Here is a 16,394-nt window from a genome sequence, read left to right on the forward strand (position 1 = left end):
GACATTTAGTCTTTTAATATATCTGCTGCTGAGATTTTTCTTCACAAATTCCGCAGGAGTTAATAAACTTGATAGTTTCACTGAGAACAGGAGTGTGGAGTTAGAAGGCATTAGATTCTCCAGAAATACATGAATATAATAAATTTCTGATCACATTATTCAGCAATTTCAAAAGGTTAATGCAACCTGGCCTTGATAAAATCACACAACTTACCTTGCAGCTCTGAGATGCTGGAACTAAAAATATTAAATAATATTACAGTCGTAACACTTAGGAAAATTAAGCTGCAAGTTTGAGCTGGAGTCTAGTCTTGCTAGGGGAAAAAAAGAAAGCTTTGATGCCTCCTAATTAGAGCTGGGAAAATAAACACAGTGCAGGTGCCATAAATGTAACTTTGGCATTTATATTTATTTATAAATCCAGCTGGGTACAAAATAAACAATAAAATAAAATGCGATTGGAGATAGGTTCACAAAACCAGGAGAGGAAAAGCACTCACTGTTGGTCATTGTGTAGAGGCACAGGAGATCTGGATCCATTCTGTCCTCCACTGGCAAGGATTTGAGGCCACATTGCAGGATCAAGGAACTTCTGTGAGTTGTTCTTTGCAGAACACTCATGCTCCTTTTCCTGCTGGTACTGGAGCTCTCTGTAACATAAAGGGCAGCTGAGTATTCCAAGCAGTGGCAGAAATGGCAACTTTCTCTTGCTCTGTGGCAAGCTGGAAACGGTTGCTCCAAAGAAAGAGGAACAAGTCCTTCTTCAAAACATGCTTTGGCCTAGTGATTTTGTTGTTCACTTGTCTTAGGGGTGCTACAATTCAGGTGATGCCTATGAGTTGGAGCAGGTAGATGGACTGAGGTTTCCTGCCTCTAGAGACAGTCCTTGTTTCAGAGGTATTTGGGGCAGAGAAGACAATAACAAAGAAACCCATCCTCTCACCCAGATGCTGTTAGAGGCTGTGGATATTGTCATCAGTGGTTGAAGAACAGCAGCCTAACAGGAGTGTCAGTTTGGGTCTTCCCTGGGACAATTCTGTGCTAGTAATCGTGCTGAGTCAAATACAGTCAGTGAGCGGGGGCTTAGTGATTTCTGTCATGAAAGAGTTTGGTGTCTCAAATTCCCAGGAAGGGGAGAAGTGACTACCTTTCCCTTTTGTCACAGATTGTCATTCTTTTCCTCTTCTTTCTCTGTTACAGGTTCAATTTTCAGTGCATGTTTTTGGTAGCTACAATGGTACAGTCTCCTTCTCTCTCAGGGAAGAGGTAAAGGGAGCTCCAATCACTTTGCCAATGTGGGAGAGGGCAGGGAGCTGGAGTGACCACTGGTTTCTCATCACCTTACCAATGCCAGTGCTTCAGAACCGGTAAGAGCTTTGCTGTCAGCAGCCAGGCTTACTTACTCCTACAGATTTAGTAAATTGTTACTCTCTTTATTGTGAAGTGTCACTTTTATTCCTGCCTTCTTTCAGGGCTGTTTTTAAGCAACTCTGCTTGCTCAGGAAGTATTCTGCCATAAGTGGATATCTTTGTGCACATGCACAGCTTAGCTCCACACTAGCCCGTGCCATGTGACTGCACTTCTGTGCAGCCTCGAACAGTACTTGGGTTTTGGGAACAGCAAGCATCTGTACTAAAAAACATTTAGCAATCTGAGCAAGCCAGTGTACTCACAAGGGCAAAGTGCTCCCAGCAGGGAAAGAGCTGGATTAGCATAGCTGCACTTCATGCTCCCACAGTAAAAAACACTCACTGAATGAGTCAAAATGAGTTGATTACAGTCAACTGTAATCCCACAGTTAAGCCAATAGAGCTGTCCAGTTTAGGATCTATATCAGCTCAGTCTGGGCAGCTGGAGATCCTACCAATGATTCTTCCTTGCAATGATTTCAGAAAAAGACTGTTGCCCAAATAAGTCTTGCACTAAAGTTCTCATGGGTTAGATGTGGAAATACAGTGCAATGTTGGTCTTCAAATGAAGTGAAATATTGAAGATTTAAAGAATTTCAATGAAATAAAATTTTATTCAGGCATTTCTCCTTCCTCACCTAGTGTCACGCAATCTCAAGCCATGTAGCTGGTGTTGGTAGCTGGTTATTTTGCACAACATAAACTTTTTTTTAACTTTTTTTTTCAATTTCTCCAATCTGGTTTTATGGTGGTGATTTTTTGGTGTCCCCTCCCTCAGGAAGGCCTGTTTCACATGAAACTTAAGAAAAAAATTCCTTTGAGTCTATACAGTGAATATTATAAATGTTGCTCTATCCTCTTTCTAGTTTCATTTCCTGATTGCCTTTGGTCTCAGTATTATCATGTTCACCATACACACCTTTGCCATGAATGATTCCTTTAGGGTAGGATTGGTCTGCCTGCTAGCACTGTGTTTAATATTCTTGTTTGACACAATCTGAAGCCCTGTGGATTAGCATCTGTTTAATTATGCATATGTAAAATATGGCCAGTGAATTAGTGCAGAATAGCTTTTTTCTCTGGGCACTCTACTGTGGATCTGTCTGCAGCAGAGTCCAAGGGGCTCTTCAGAGATATTTAAGACCTTCTGCCTCCTCTGATGATACACAGTCTCTTATGCTTTGTTCCCTGAAACCTCCAATTTCCATATTGGCCCTTAATTCTGAAGCAAAATGGATCTTATGTGGCAGAAGGAAATGGACAGCAGGATGCATCTTTTACGCACTAGCCAGAATGGCATGAAAAAAAAATTGATATTCAAATGTTCAAATACTATAATGTTTGACAAAGTTGAGCACTTAGGCAAAATGAAAGATGCAGGCAGGTCATGCATTTGTTTATTATTACAGTCTGTTTCAAGTAGTTCTATCTTGTTTTATTTCATGTAACCTTTTTGTAGGACATTTTCAAATTTAAAACTGAGTGGCACAACAGTGACAATCACTATGGGTAAGGATGGAACTGTTCAGTCCAGAAGGCAAATCTGTACCCCCCGTGCTAGCCAGGTGACAGAAGTAATAAATTGCCATTTGCTACACTGATCTATAACAAACACGGAACAAGCACACACTTTGCTAGAAGGTGCTGCAGCTATTTCCCCAAGGAAGGAAATCCTGGTCTTTGTGCTCCCAGGACACAGGCTCCATTCCAGTCCTGTTATATCTTTGTTTTCATGCTCTACTCCTTCTGTCCTGTCTCAGCAGCTTCTGTGGGCACTTGGTGCTTTTCTTCCTTGTTTTCACATACTTGATCTCTCTTTCTTTTGCTTCAGCCTCCCATTTGTGAACCCATTTTATCTGTCTTATGCCTCTGGTTGTAATTTCCCTTTTTGAACTCCTCCCTGCTTCTTGTTTCCATCTCTCTTCCAGCAGCCGCTGTCTCTGTGTGTTGTTTTGTTTTAGGTTTTTTTATAATTAAGTCTGAATCCCTTCCCTGCACTTCCCTTCTCCTCCTAGCTATCTCTTGTGTGCTTTCATTTCAATGATCCCAGACCTAGAGTAAAGGTTTATTCCCAGTATTCCTATTTGACTGGCTATTTAATTCTCTCACACCAAATCTATGCCCCTCTGCTTTAAAATTCCCTGTGAGCTCCCAGCCTCTCTCCAGAATCACACCTTGTTCATTCTGGATTCAGTTCAGGCAGCCTTTTTTCTCCTGTTTGGCCAGAATCAGCAACAGAAAGAAAGGCTGGGGAGGAAAACGTTTATCCATTAATTTGGAAGGGTAGTTCTCACCTCAGGTAGCTGAAGCAGGACCTGATAAGGTTCATGATAGCACTGCTTGGAAAGTACAGTTTTGCCTGAGACTTTCAGATATCCAGGGAAGAGGAAACTGCAGGATTAAAAAAAAATACCAGGCATGGAAAAGTCAGGGATTTAAAATTTCAAAGATATTTTCTTAAAATTTTAATTGAGGCTCATTCACATGAAAAAAAAAAAAAACAAAACACCTCATGCCTGCCATGTGAATCTCTTCCTCACAAATTTCACATCCCACTTCCAGTACTTAGAGCCACAGAGTGCTGAAAAAGTTACCAGCATTTTTGAGCATGGTCAGAATCATGAATCCCTGCATTGCCTCACAAAATGTTTTGACTGCTTGAAAAGTCATAGCAAATCACCCAAAATAGAAAAGGTCAGCCTAAATTGCTTTGATGTTGGTGAAGCTGAAAACATTGTAAACCGAAGTGTGTGATAAACATTGCTGAACGATTTTACTACAGTTTTGTACTTCATGAATGACTATTCTGTGTATTTATGGGTATTGTCAGCTTTCCTTGTAATGCAAGCTCTAGCAATGTTATGCTTAGGTAATTTTTAGGGCAGATTTTGAGCTGGCATGCTGTTTTTCTGTATCACAAATATTCTGGAAACTCCTGTCCTTCTCTTGCTATGAGAAAATGCAGTACTTTCCCCTGCTTCCTTGAGGGGATGGTAGGCAGTAGTTAAGTAGGTAGGAAGGGGAGAGATCACACAAGAAGTTGCAGGCCATGATCTGCTTGACGGGGCCAGAAGTAGAGAAACCTTAGCTAAAAGAACAAGGAGGACACGAAGGCTCAATTTAGGTAGATTTTAGCAAGACCTTCATCCAATGAATTCACTTCTTAGGAGAGAAGGAAGACAGTTTGATGATCAGCCTCCCAGTTGGGCATCTAGCTACTTTGAAAAACTGCTTCTGGTGATGGGCTGGCAAATTCACTTACTTGGTTCACACACACAAGGAAAAATAATGCTATCAGGAGAAAACCAAACAGGCAGAAGACCAGACAACAGAGAATATAATTTGTTGAAGTCAGCAAAATGAGATCAATGAACAGGAACACTAGAAACCCCTCTGGCTAACACTGCACAGAGTTCAAAAGACAAATTCCTCCTCTTTTTTTGAAGATAAGAAGAAGGGGAGGCATTCAGAGCCTAGAGGTTGTGAAATGCCAATTCTCATGCCCCGAGGGGGGTGGGAGTCATTCCTCAAGATCCCCCTTGTACTCAGCTGGAGCAGAAACCTACCTGGTGATGCAGTGCCAGGGAGCCTTGTCTGCTCTGACTCCATGGACCAGACACAGCAGACTGACCTGACTAATGGTATAATGCCATGTGAGTGCCTTAAGTAAGAGGTAAGATGTGGTGCTGTGTCTATGCCTGTCAGTCCTATAAATGCCCTGGTTCTGGGCTCAGGGTGCTCTGACTCTCCTCCATCAGATAGATGGGGGAATTATTGTCATTTGTCAGTGGACTTACATGTGATGTTTGAAACTGCTCTTGCTAAGCCTGCTATTGAAGAGGAGGGTTTCTGCTAAGAGGTCATTCAAGAGACCCTTGATTTGCATCTACTGCACTTACTCCCAGAGTGCTCAGATCCTGAAGGTGTGGATGCTTTCATTTAAGCACAAGGGGTCATTCTTGAGTTGAGGTAAAAGCAGTTTATCCCTAAAGATTTGTATGCAGCTATGCAACTAACTGTGGATATCAACCAACATTTGGTTAGTGGGTGGAATGTACACACATATTTTATTGCCACTAATTTGGGACAAGTGAGTTTCTAGGATGAATGATTAATGTGTTCGGCAGGTCAGTGCTTGATCTCTCATAAATCATCATTGAGCTTTACCAGAGACAGCAATAGAGGTTCTGTCCATATGCTTTTAATAAGCTCTAAATGGACTGGACACCAGACATCTGTTTATTTCTGAAATGTAATGAGAAACAATCCAGTCCTATCCATTAGGAGGAGATCCTTCAGCTCATTTTCTTTCTTCCTTGTGAATTCAGAAGGTAGGAATACATATGGGATGTGACAGAGCTCCTAGACAAGCAACACTTGGTCATAGTGGAAAAAGATGAGACAGCCCAGGGAGCTAACTCTTCAAGGAATTATGGCTGAAATTTATGATGTCCAACCCTTCCGAAATCAACTCATGTCACCTTCTACATTGTTACATTGGCTGAGGACCAGGCCCAAGATATTTGGATATTCTGTTCAGTTTTTACTCTATCTCTTTGAGAGTAAAAAGAAGGAGATTTTTTTTCCCCCAGTCTGATTTCCTGACTGTTTCTGCGCTAATTAAATATGGATTATTTTGTGTATAACAATCAGTAGAGGACAGTTGTTTGTATGTGTGTGCAGATAGCAGGAGAAGTAGGGCTCTCATTCTTGTTCCCCGTGAAATGTGAAATTGTATGGATGTTGTGGTACTTATGAGGGGTTAATATGTGTCTAAGACTTATAACAAGCCCTTGGGGCTGCTCAGCTGGACTTGTCTGGAGGAAAGATTGTAAATAGTGATGATCTTTTTTCCATGATAATGGAACATTGTATTTTTAGGGAGATAGTTTGTTTGGTTGGTTTGTTTTTCCCTCTCCTTAGTCCTTTTTTGGTCTTCTCTAAAACATTTGTCTTATTGCAAAGGTTTCAACTGGAACTCCTGGCAACCTGGGGCTGGAATTCCCAAGCTGACATTGCTATCGACAACATTACATTTGGCCTGGACTGCTTCACTGACGGTGAGCCACAAATATTGCAGAATCCCCCCAAAAATTTGGGTAGTGTAATCAGCATCCCACAGATCTAGAACACATTTTGTTCTCCCCAGAGAGCATGCATGGATCATTTATGTGAGCTTTTTCAGAACAACGCCATTTTATCTCAGACTTACTGAAGATTGCAAGTAGACGCAATTTTACTCTGTGTCAGAGTCTCCCAATGCTCTTTTTTCCTCTAAACTGGGATATTCTGTATCACATAGTTGAGACCTGTCTGTGTGTCTTGGCAAGAAACACTTGACTTATTCCTTAGCCGTAAATGGAAGGATTACATCATACTGTTTTCCCACAGTCCCTGCTGATCTATGCACCCTGGTAATTGATAGCTGAAACAAATTTGTTGAAATCAAAGGGGAAAGTCACCATATTTTTGTGGAGAAAAGGAATAAAATGAAGGAGTAACTTGACTCTCTGACAACAAAATTTCGATCACTCCAACAAGTTTGTTTTAGTCTGTAAGGAGGTACATCAGCTATCACTGCCAGATATATAACAGCTTTCCTTTGCTTCATTGCTGTGAACATGACTGACAACTATTCCAGAGAAAAATGGAGCCAGTGCTACCCTTTGAAACATGTTAGCAAGAATTGTAGTGGATTTTCTTAGCAGACAAGGGAAAAGAAGTTAGGTACTTGAGCTACTTGCAAATATTAGAAACTGCCTTCTTTTGTCCCTGGGGAAAAACATGCTCTGTTACAAAGGAAATGGAAGATATGCAACACTTGAATGGTTACTTCTGTTGCAGACAAAATGTGGATTGGTGATACTGTGCCACTCTGTGTCACCACACCCAATATGTCAGCATGTCCCTGCAGTGGCTAGCTGTAGCTGAACATAACATATGGGAGGGCTTATGTCAAAATAGATGTGTTAAAAGCGCATCAACAGAACCCACTATTCCTTCCCATCCTTTTCTGGTCCAGTGTCCTGTTCTCTGTCCCTTTGTTCTGTGGGCACTGAAACCACTCTTCTTTAAAATGCTGAGTATGCACAGTTTCACTTGAAATTAAGAGGAATAGCTGATTCTTTATGGTAATTTCATTTTTTCACTCCAGCTCCTTAACTCTCTCCCAAACACTTTGGAACCTCCATGCTAACAGTTTGTTTTGAAGTCTTGAGGAACCTGAAGGGAGTGACTCCAGATGCACTCGAGTCAGCCAATGTACACCCAGCTGGAGTTTACTGCCCTCAAATAGATCCTCCAGTTTACCCACAGACATTTTGCTGGGGGTGGTGCAGGTACGCATCCTTTGGCAAACAGGTGGGGTGTAAATGCCCCTCAGCAGTGTTATCAGAGCTTGTCCATTAGACTGCCCAAGTTACTCCTTATTGTGGATTGGGATAAATTGCACTAATGTCCAGGAGCAACTGGCACTCACCCCATCTGAAGGCATGACCCAGAGATGCGTGAGTCACGCAGAAGAAACATATCACAAAGGAAATGTTTCTCGGAAACCACAGTTCCTTGAATCCTCTTTGCAAATTGATGTTTTCTCACCTCTGAAAGCAACCCCCCTTGTATTTGTCTTCTCATGACTTTAATTCAGTTAGGTTGCAGAGAAGCCCAGCAGCTCTGCTGTTTTTTCAGTAATGAAATTACTTCTCCCTGGCAAGGACAGGTTTCAGATGTCAGAGACAGAGCCAATTAAAATCCAAGCAGTGAATTCTTTTCATGAAGGGCAGCAGGAAGGATGTATGGCAGGAAGGAAGAATTTGCTGCTTGCTAGGATGTAAATATTATTTTCTCCATCTGTTTCACTCTTGTAGTTCAACTCTCTACAAAACCCAGTACTGAATGAATGCACTGTATCTGTATGCAAGATGGGAAAGAAGGTGAGGTTTTCCCTGTACTTCAAAATTGAGTGAAAAGGTTTAGTAAGATTTAAGAGAACAACTGAGTAGTGAGGGCGGCTCAAGAGACATCAATAAGGACAAAACACAAACAGACCATTCTTTGGATGGCAGCTCTTAGGCATTGACAGATGTTTTTCCCCATGAAAAACCTGAGGCAAAAGCACATTTTGGCTTATACCATCACCTTGTCTAAGACAGTGTCACAGACTGGATGGCATGTCTGGTTCATTGTGAGAACTTCAGGCAGACAGGCATAAAGATACTTCATAGTTTCAGTGAACTAGTGCTTATATAGGAAGAGGTCTGAATTTTGAGTGTCTTAACATGAAAATGTGGACTAGTACAGCAAATAGAGTGCTGATAGTTGAGTTGCCCTTCTCACTGCCTTTACCATCATCTTTTGGTGCTCTAAGCATTCTATTGTTCCAATTAAGATCACAGGTCTGTGGTCCATCAAGCTCTACTGCCCTGGCCTAGAAATTGCATTTCAGTCTGTGCATCATTTGCAATTTCCCAGAAGATTGCTTTATAAATGGCAAGACTGTCCAAAGAGAGCTTTTGTATAGATTATCTCTACTTCTTGATTTCAGAGTCCCTGACCCAGCAGTCTAATTTCTAGGAGTACTTCAACCAGCATTAGTAAGGTGGGACTCTGAGGAGACCATGCACACCTTGGAGATCCTGTGAGGCATCTTACTCTGATTAATCTCAGCCACCAGATCTCTATCTCTATTTTCATTACAGTCACAGAGGCATTGAAGCAGTGAAGGAGTGAATTACTTTAGCTCTCTGCCTGCAGAAGACGCCTTCTCTTTCTCCTTTACACTTCCCCCTGTCTCTTTTCGATGGGGAAATCAGTGTTAGCTAAAACCCAAAGAAAGGGAAGTCTGTGCTCTTTGACTTTTTTGGATATAGATACATCTTAATATGAGTTAATTCTTATTCCCTTCCATTCACTCTACAGTCAACATGCTGGCTGTTAGAAGGGGAAGTGGAAACTAAAATTGACTGGAGCACCAGTCCCTGGGTCCCAGGGCTACAACAGCTTTGTGGAAAATACCACCTTACAAGTTGATGTCTGACAGTGCATAAAACATCAGCCTTTAAAGTGTTAACAGCTCATATGGACAGGGCGATGCTCAGCCTGTGTTGCAGCTAGTCCGCTGCTTAATACAGAGGAGACAGAAAGTTTCTTTTGGAGAGTGAGGGTTTGAGAATGTTTGGAGAAGGAGGAAAGAGTGTTTGTTTGGAAATGAGGCACTGCCTTAGGATACTCAGTTGGGATGCCACAAAAAAATCCATGTAGACACACAGATCAACTCTCTGTTTCAGAGAGCGATTTACATTCCTTTGCTCTGGCAAACATAACCAGGCTTCTTGTACATCACTAAGTATTTGAGACTGTTGTGACCTTTGGAATTTGTAACTCAGTGCAGGCCTCAGGGAGCATCTTTTCTGGCCATGCATTGTATTTTTCATTCTATTTTCCTCCTTGCATTTGTTTTGGGTTAATTACATTTTTCACTGGCTTGACAACTTCATCCATTGAAGTTCTCCATCTCAGTATGAACAGAGTGTGTCAGTACAAAGCTTTCTTTTATTTGCATGAATCATTGTGCTTTCAGTCAGACCTGGGGGGAATATTCTCAGGAGTAAAAGCTCAGAAAGGTCTCCATGCTTCAATTAGTTATTTGGCCTTTCTGACACAGCTAACAAGGGTGTTAATTATTGCTATTTAGGGAAGTGGCTTTGTGGCAGAGATAATTGTCCATCTGGAACTGAGTGAGTCTCTTTTCAGCAGAGCATCAGACAGCTGTTAAATTCTCACAACTGGAACAAATTGAAATATTTGCAATGTTTTTCAACTGATGAAAAATATTCAGTATTAAATTAGATGAGGGCTCACAAAATGGAAAAAAGCCTGTCCTTTTTCTTAGAGATTTTCCAATTAAAAATCTGCATAAAAATGGGTAATTTAACTATTGAAACAGGATGCTTGTAGATTATGAGGCAAGGGTTCATTATTTTTCCTGTTGTAAGGCAGTATTTGTGTTATGGTGTTCTCAGTACATTCAGATGTTTTGGATCAGTAATTGATCTGAAATTCCTCCTCTCTGAGAAAGGACTGGTTTTCAAAGGCCTATCTCAGTGGTCAGAAATGTATAGTTTTGCTCTGTGGTTTTCAAAAAGGTTTGTCCAAAGATTTACAGCTTTGTGTCAAGGGTATATTTCTATTTCTTAACTATGTATGTTAGTGAGGCATGTAATTTTATCTATTTATTCTCTAAGTGAGCTCTCAGGTGCTCAAAGTTGGTTGCTGAGGTGGGAGTGATCTGTTTAGCTGGATTACTTGCCATGAAACCATTCAGAACTGAAGACAATGATTTTTGTCACTACTCTCCTTTACACCTCTAGTCATTTGACTGTCCAGAATTGTCACCTGCCTGTTTAGCCAGCAGAATATCAGTACCTGGTATCTGTTTCCCCACACTACATTTTTCCTAAAATCTCTTGTAATTACAACTAGAGGAAATTGCAGACCAAGGAGCTTATCCTGTATGGGGTAGCACGGAGCGTCTGTGCTCACGTGAATACCCACTGCCTTTGCACAGATACAAGTAGCTAACCTAAGACATGGGCTCAAAAGAGGGATACAAAATTATGATTGCTCAAAACACCTTTTCTACCCAAGGTAATATTTACTTATCTTAACCAAATCGTTGTACTTAATTAATTCATGTAATCTTTAAATTTTCCATTCCTCTTTTCTACCATCTTCCCACCTCTTTCCTCTATTCTACAAACCATTACAGGAAGACAACAGAGTCATTTTGGTGGGAAACGCCAGTACCCACGTGAGATTAATATTCTAGATGAGCATCTTCTGAACCCCCTGGAAGAGCCTTCCCTCCCAGGTATGTGATTCAGTACTGAAAGCCTGTCTCTTGGCTAGAAAAGGTGGCTCCCTTCGTGTCTCCTGTGTGGGATCTGCCTGCCCTATAGCAATGAGGCAACTATATATAATCCATGCCAAAGATGTGGGGACTGTGTCAGGTAGTCTCTGTTTGGCTATAGGGAAGTAGTTTTCTGGAGCCCTGCTCACCAGCCCTGAAATGGCAAGTCCTCCTTAAAGAAGAGCAGAATCTTTTCAAGTGAAGACAGAAGCTGACTCAGATTTGGAGTGCATGGAAAGGCAGCTTAGGAACAAAAGGTATAGACCTGTACAGAAAGCCGGGAATAGCAAGAGTGCTGAGCACTGAAGCTGAATAAAATGAGTATAGAATAGTGGTTGTGAAGATGAAAATCCAGGGAGAAGGAAGTGAGGATGAGGAAATCTGCTGAAGAGAAAAATTGGATAAAAAAGTAGGAGAATAGGGAACACTGGGAAGTAATTTACTGATAGTGGTAGAGATTGCCACTCTGGAGGACAGATAAGAATTGTGTGGGTGAGAAGAGCTGTCTGAAGGAGAAGATGAGGAGGAGAAGTTTTCTTGAGGCTGTTTTGCAGCCAACAAATACCAGTGGGTGACAGTATCAGCTCCTGAAGGCTGTGTACACCTGGAATGTGACAATCTGTACTGCTGTCTGTTCCAATTACATCAGGGGAATGCTGTAATGCAGCTGAAACTCACACTGCATTGATCCATCTGCATGTTCATAGGATGATGTCTGTTAGGGATAGTTTTGCTTGCCTATTCCTTTAAACAAGATTCGAATTTTTCTTTAAAAAGTTTGTAACTTCTATTTTAATCATTCAACTCTTAAACAGTTCTACTTCTGACCCTGGCTTTTATGCACAAACTGCATCATGCAGTTTTTAGATACATTGCTGAAAATTTTATTCTTAGGCTTCATCTAATTCAATGGAGAAGATGGAATTGTTTGGGTCTTAGAAAATGGTTGTGAAATGGAGGACATCCTTATCTGCTGCACTATTGTAGAAACAAAGGAATAGCGCTTAATGAGAACCAGGAAAGAAATTGCTTGGGTTAGAAGTGTCCCTACAGATGGTAGCAAGAAGCTATTCCCTGGCTATTTCTGCTGCCATAGGCTTCTTGTGTAAGCCTGAGATAAGTCCCTTAAAACTTTCACTGTGTTTCTTAAATGCTCACTAGTTGTAATGACAGATGTTTTCAACCCTTGTCTCTGTGTACATGGTTTAGTTCTCATTTGGAAAGTTGAACATCTTGCTTCAGACTGGCACTGAGAAGAGGAATTTGATTATGTCTGTCAGACACTTGGATAAACCCCTTCTCAGAAATTCAGTACCTCTTCCCTTTTCCTTTCCCCTCTCACACGAAATCAATAAAGTTTATCTTCAGCCCATGATTTATCAAATAGTGTGCAGAAAATGAGAAGGTGAGAGAGGAGAAAAGCAAACAGTGATCATAACAAAGCCGTAGTTGTGCTATGACTAGAAGAAAGTGAGTATAAGTACCGAGAAATACAGGGAAGATCACATCTGACTCAACTCTTGCTGTTTTCGCCACAGGGGACAAAACTGTTCTGTGGTGGTTCTCAACCTGTGGTGCCAGTGGTCCCCATGGGCCAACTCAAGCTCAGTGTGACAGTGCCTACAAGAACAGCAATGTGTCGGTGACTGTGGAGAAGGAGGGCAGGCTCCGGGGTGTGCAAGTCTGGAGAGTGCCAGCCACAAACAGATACAGGTGAGGGTCAGTCTGTGCTGGGGGGCAGCCACCTCTAACTGCTTTTTGTTTGTGAAGTTTCAACAAGCACAAGTGTGGTACCACCTGTACTGAGTGGGTGGAGGGGAGAGTTCAGAAATAGTAGTGATAGCTATAAACAGATATATCTGAGCTACTGTGAAGCGTGGAAAGGTGAGCAGAGACCTAGAAGAGATCAGAGGAGGAGTGAGAATGGGCATGCAGTCAAGTAAAAGTGCTGCCCTCATCTCAGTCCTGTAGCCTTAGACTTCTGAAGTGGGCTATACCAGCTCATGCTGTTTACTCCTGCAGTCTCTGTTTCCAGTACTCGGGTGAGGGTTGGTCTGTCCTCTTACGCAACCTACCTACATGGGTATCAAACAAAGAATAGCCACAAGCTGCTACAGGAGGGGAGCCTGCTCTGGAGAAATGTCTGTTTGGAAGTGAAAGCTGGGGAGACCTCGCAGATGGATTTACTTTGGGGATGAGAAGTGTGAGAGTTGTTTCTTCAATTATTTACTTTGTCTTGCAGGATTTCTGCCTATGGAGCAGCTGGGGGGAAGGGAGCCAAAAACCACAACAAGAGATCCCACGGGGTCTTCATCTCAGCCACCTTCCACCTGGAGAAAGACGAGCTGCTGTACATCTTAGTGGGGCAGCAGGGGGAGGATGCTTGCCCTGGGGTGAGGACCATGAAGCACATGTGGGCAGAGACCTTGCAGATACTATTCAGTGGGTGCCTTGGGGTTTGGTGATAAAAGATAGAAATCCCAGAATCTAGCAACGAAATCCAGTCAGGAGACAGGAAAGAACCAATAAAAGAAGTTTGAAAGAATCTCAAAACAGATATAAAGAACACTGAAAAGAAAAGCAATCCCAAAATGTACAAACAAATATGAAGCCCACAGAAACTTTGCTTTAAGCTCCTGGTGTTTGAAATAAGTTCTTCATCAGCTCTCTTGTGCTTATTTTAAGCAGGGAGCTCATAGGCAAGTGATGTGCTCCCTCTTTTGTTTTTCCACAGTCTAGATTATTTTCTGTCTGCCAGGATTTTCAGAAAATTTATTATTATTTATGGAAGGATCCAGCAGTGTTGTAGCTGCACTGTGTTACATATTCTCTAAGCTGAGAGGCTAAAGTCTGAATCCAAAGCCTTCCAAAACCAGTGAGAATCTTCCCACTAACTCCAGCAGCCCTTGGATTAGGTTTTTGTGATGACAAAAAACCAATAATGAGAAATGGAAATGGGTGACACGAATGCCTATATATGTGTCCTCTAAATGCTAGACCAAATGATCTGAAAGTCCTTTTGTCCCTTAGGCTTAAAAACTACCTCTTTTCAGCATTAGTTCTTGATACTGCCTTGTTCCAGAGATGCTGTTAACCCCTGCCCAGGAGCAAAGCTGTTTTTTCTCCACAGGCTGGTGTATTTGGATATGCATAAACTATTCCTGCAGGCATTTAAAATTATTGTTTACTTTCCCACAGGATATGATGTCTTACCTAGATGCTGCAATAGACTCTAAACCCACCTTTTCTTCACTTTATATAGTACAAGAATTGTATCTATTTAAGTAAAAGATACATTTGTGTATCTGCAGTTCCCTTTTCAGTGCACTCTCTAGTTTTAGGTCATAATTTGAAAAGTTGTCCATTAAATCCTTGCATTTAATAATTTGTTCTCCAAATTGCAAATTATAACCCAGCACTATCTCCCTTTGGCAGGTGCTGCTGGAAAAAGTTGCACTTAATTTTTCCTGCTTCCAAAGCCCAACTTTCTTTGGCTTTGGAAATTGTCATGAGTCTGTATATTGGGTGACTAATGTTTGTTTTTCTTTCTCTGGAGAAGTGCTGCAGCTCCAAACCTTGATTCTCTTTCCTCAGATTTACCCCATTTGCTTTTCCCTGGTCTTCATCTACCTTGTGTCTTTTGTTCTCCTGTTTGAATTAACCAGACAAAATGCTCCACCAACTAAGAAAGGCCATGCACCATCACAAATAGAATTGAGAAAGAGCTCTCCCTCTGTCAATTTTCAATCTCAGTCTCAGGATGAGATGCAATGGGTAGAAAATGGAATATGTTCCACCTGAATGTGATGAAGAACTTCTTTTCTGTGAGGGTGACTGAGAACTGGAACAGATTTCCCAGAGAGATTGTAGTCTCCTTCTCTGGAGATAGTCGAAAGCGCCCTGGACACAATCCTGAGTTATACACTCCAGGGAACTCTGCTTGAGCAGGGAGGTTGCACAGACTAGATGACCTCCACTGGTCACTTCCAGCCTTCCCCATTCTGTGATTCTGCATGAATGAAAGGACACAGGTGGTAAGACTGGTGGAGGAATAGGAAACTGGACCTCCAAATTACTCTTCTAAGGTGTACCAATAGATTATTCTCAACTATGTATGGGTCACCTTTGCTTTATGCATGTGTCTCCTTGAGAAAGAAATAGTAAATGTGCAGTAAGAAAATTCTCAGAATTAATCCATAATCCAAAATATTTAAATGTCTTTGGTCATAAGTTCTAAATATGCAAAATATTAATTATGTGAAATTAACAATGAGTTATTACATTTTTTTCTGTATGCATCTTTATTTTCATTTTCATGTGTATTGTGAGTTTGCAAATCAGAAGTTACAGACAGATCTATCCCTCAACTGTCAGTCCTTGTAGGAAAGGTCACTTTGTAAAAACATAATCTACTGGTTTATATATGCCTAATATGCGTGACAAGAATTATGACATTATTATACTGAAATAAACAGACAAGTCTCAAAGGTTGGACTTTGCTGATGTCTGAGTCCGTTTCTTGTCTCCTTTCAGAGCAATTCTGAAATCCAGAAGATCTGCTTAGGGGAGTCATCTCTCATTGAAGAAGATTACAAAAAAAAAAGGGACCTGAAGGAATGGGCTGGAGGAGGTGGGGGTGGAGGAGGAGCAACATACATCTTTAGAGTAAGTATTTCCTCTTTGCATCCTGCAGTGTCCAGCAGAGCAACTAGCTCTCACTGTCAGTCATGGCATATGATAAATAGTTCTTTTAAAAAAATTATGAAAATTGAACCTTCCTCTTCTACCTCTCTCTCCTTCTCCTCTTTCTATCTCTTTTTGGTTTTTGTCTTTTTAGTTGTTTATTCCTGTCACTAGGCTAGCTGAACTGGTTCCTCAGTCCTTAACAGCTCAGATGTGGGAATTACACCAGGATCCCACTTTAATGCTGGCAGCAGTCCTAAAAAAAATGAATCACAAAACCTTGATGTTCAGTTAAACAGTTACTTTTGTACTCAGGAACATGATGTGAAATACTTTTGCAATGATTCTATGAGACAAGCAGTAGCATTGCTCTGGCCTTAGGCTATTCTTCTTT

The 16,394-nt window shown here is 41.3% G+C and overlaps 1 protein-coding gene across 1 annotated transcript in view; it reads left to right on the forward strand.

Moving 5' to 3' along the window:
- The window catches only part of LTK (leukocyte receptor tyrosine kinase), a 49,420-nt gene that overhangs the window by 11,527 nt on the left and 21,499 nt on the right, over positions 1 to 16,394 (forward strand). Inside the window, 6 exon segments of the mRNA XM_083863070.1 lie at positions 1,201 to 1,367; positions 6,376 to 6,470; positions 11,177 to 11,278; positions 12,856 to 13,030; positions 13,560 to 13,710; positions 15,851 to 16,037. Coding sequence (XP_083719196.1) covers positions 1,201 to 1,367; positions 6,376 to 6,470; positions 11,177 to 11,278; positions 12,856 to 13,030; positions 13,560 to 13,710; positions 15,851 to 16,037 — 877 coding nt within the window.

The sequence above is a fragment of the Zosterops lateralis genome (assembly GCF_965231275.1).
Source record: "Zosterops lateralis genome assembly, chromosome: 6".
Taxonomy (NCBI): domain Eukaryota; kingdom Metazoa; phylum Chordata; class Aves; order Passeriformes; family Zosteropidae; genus Zosterops; species Zosterops lateralis.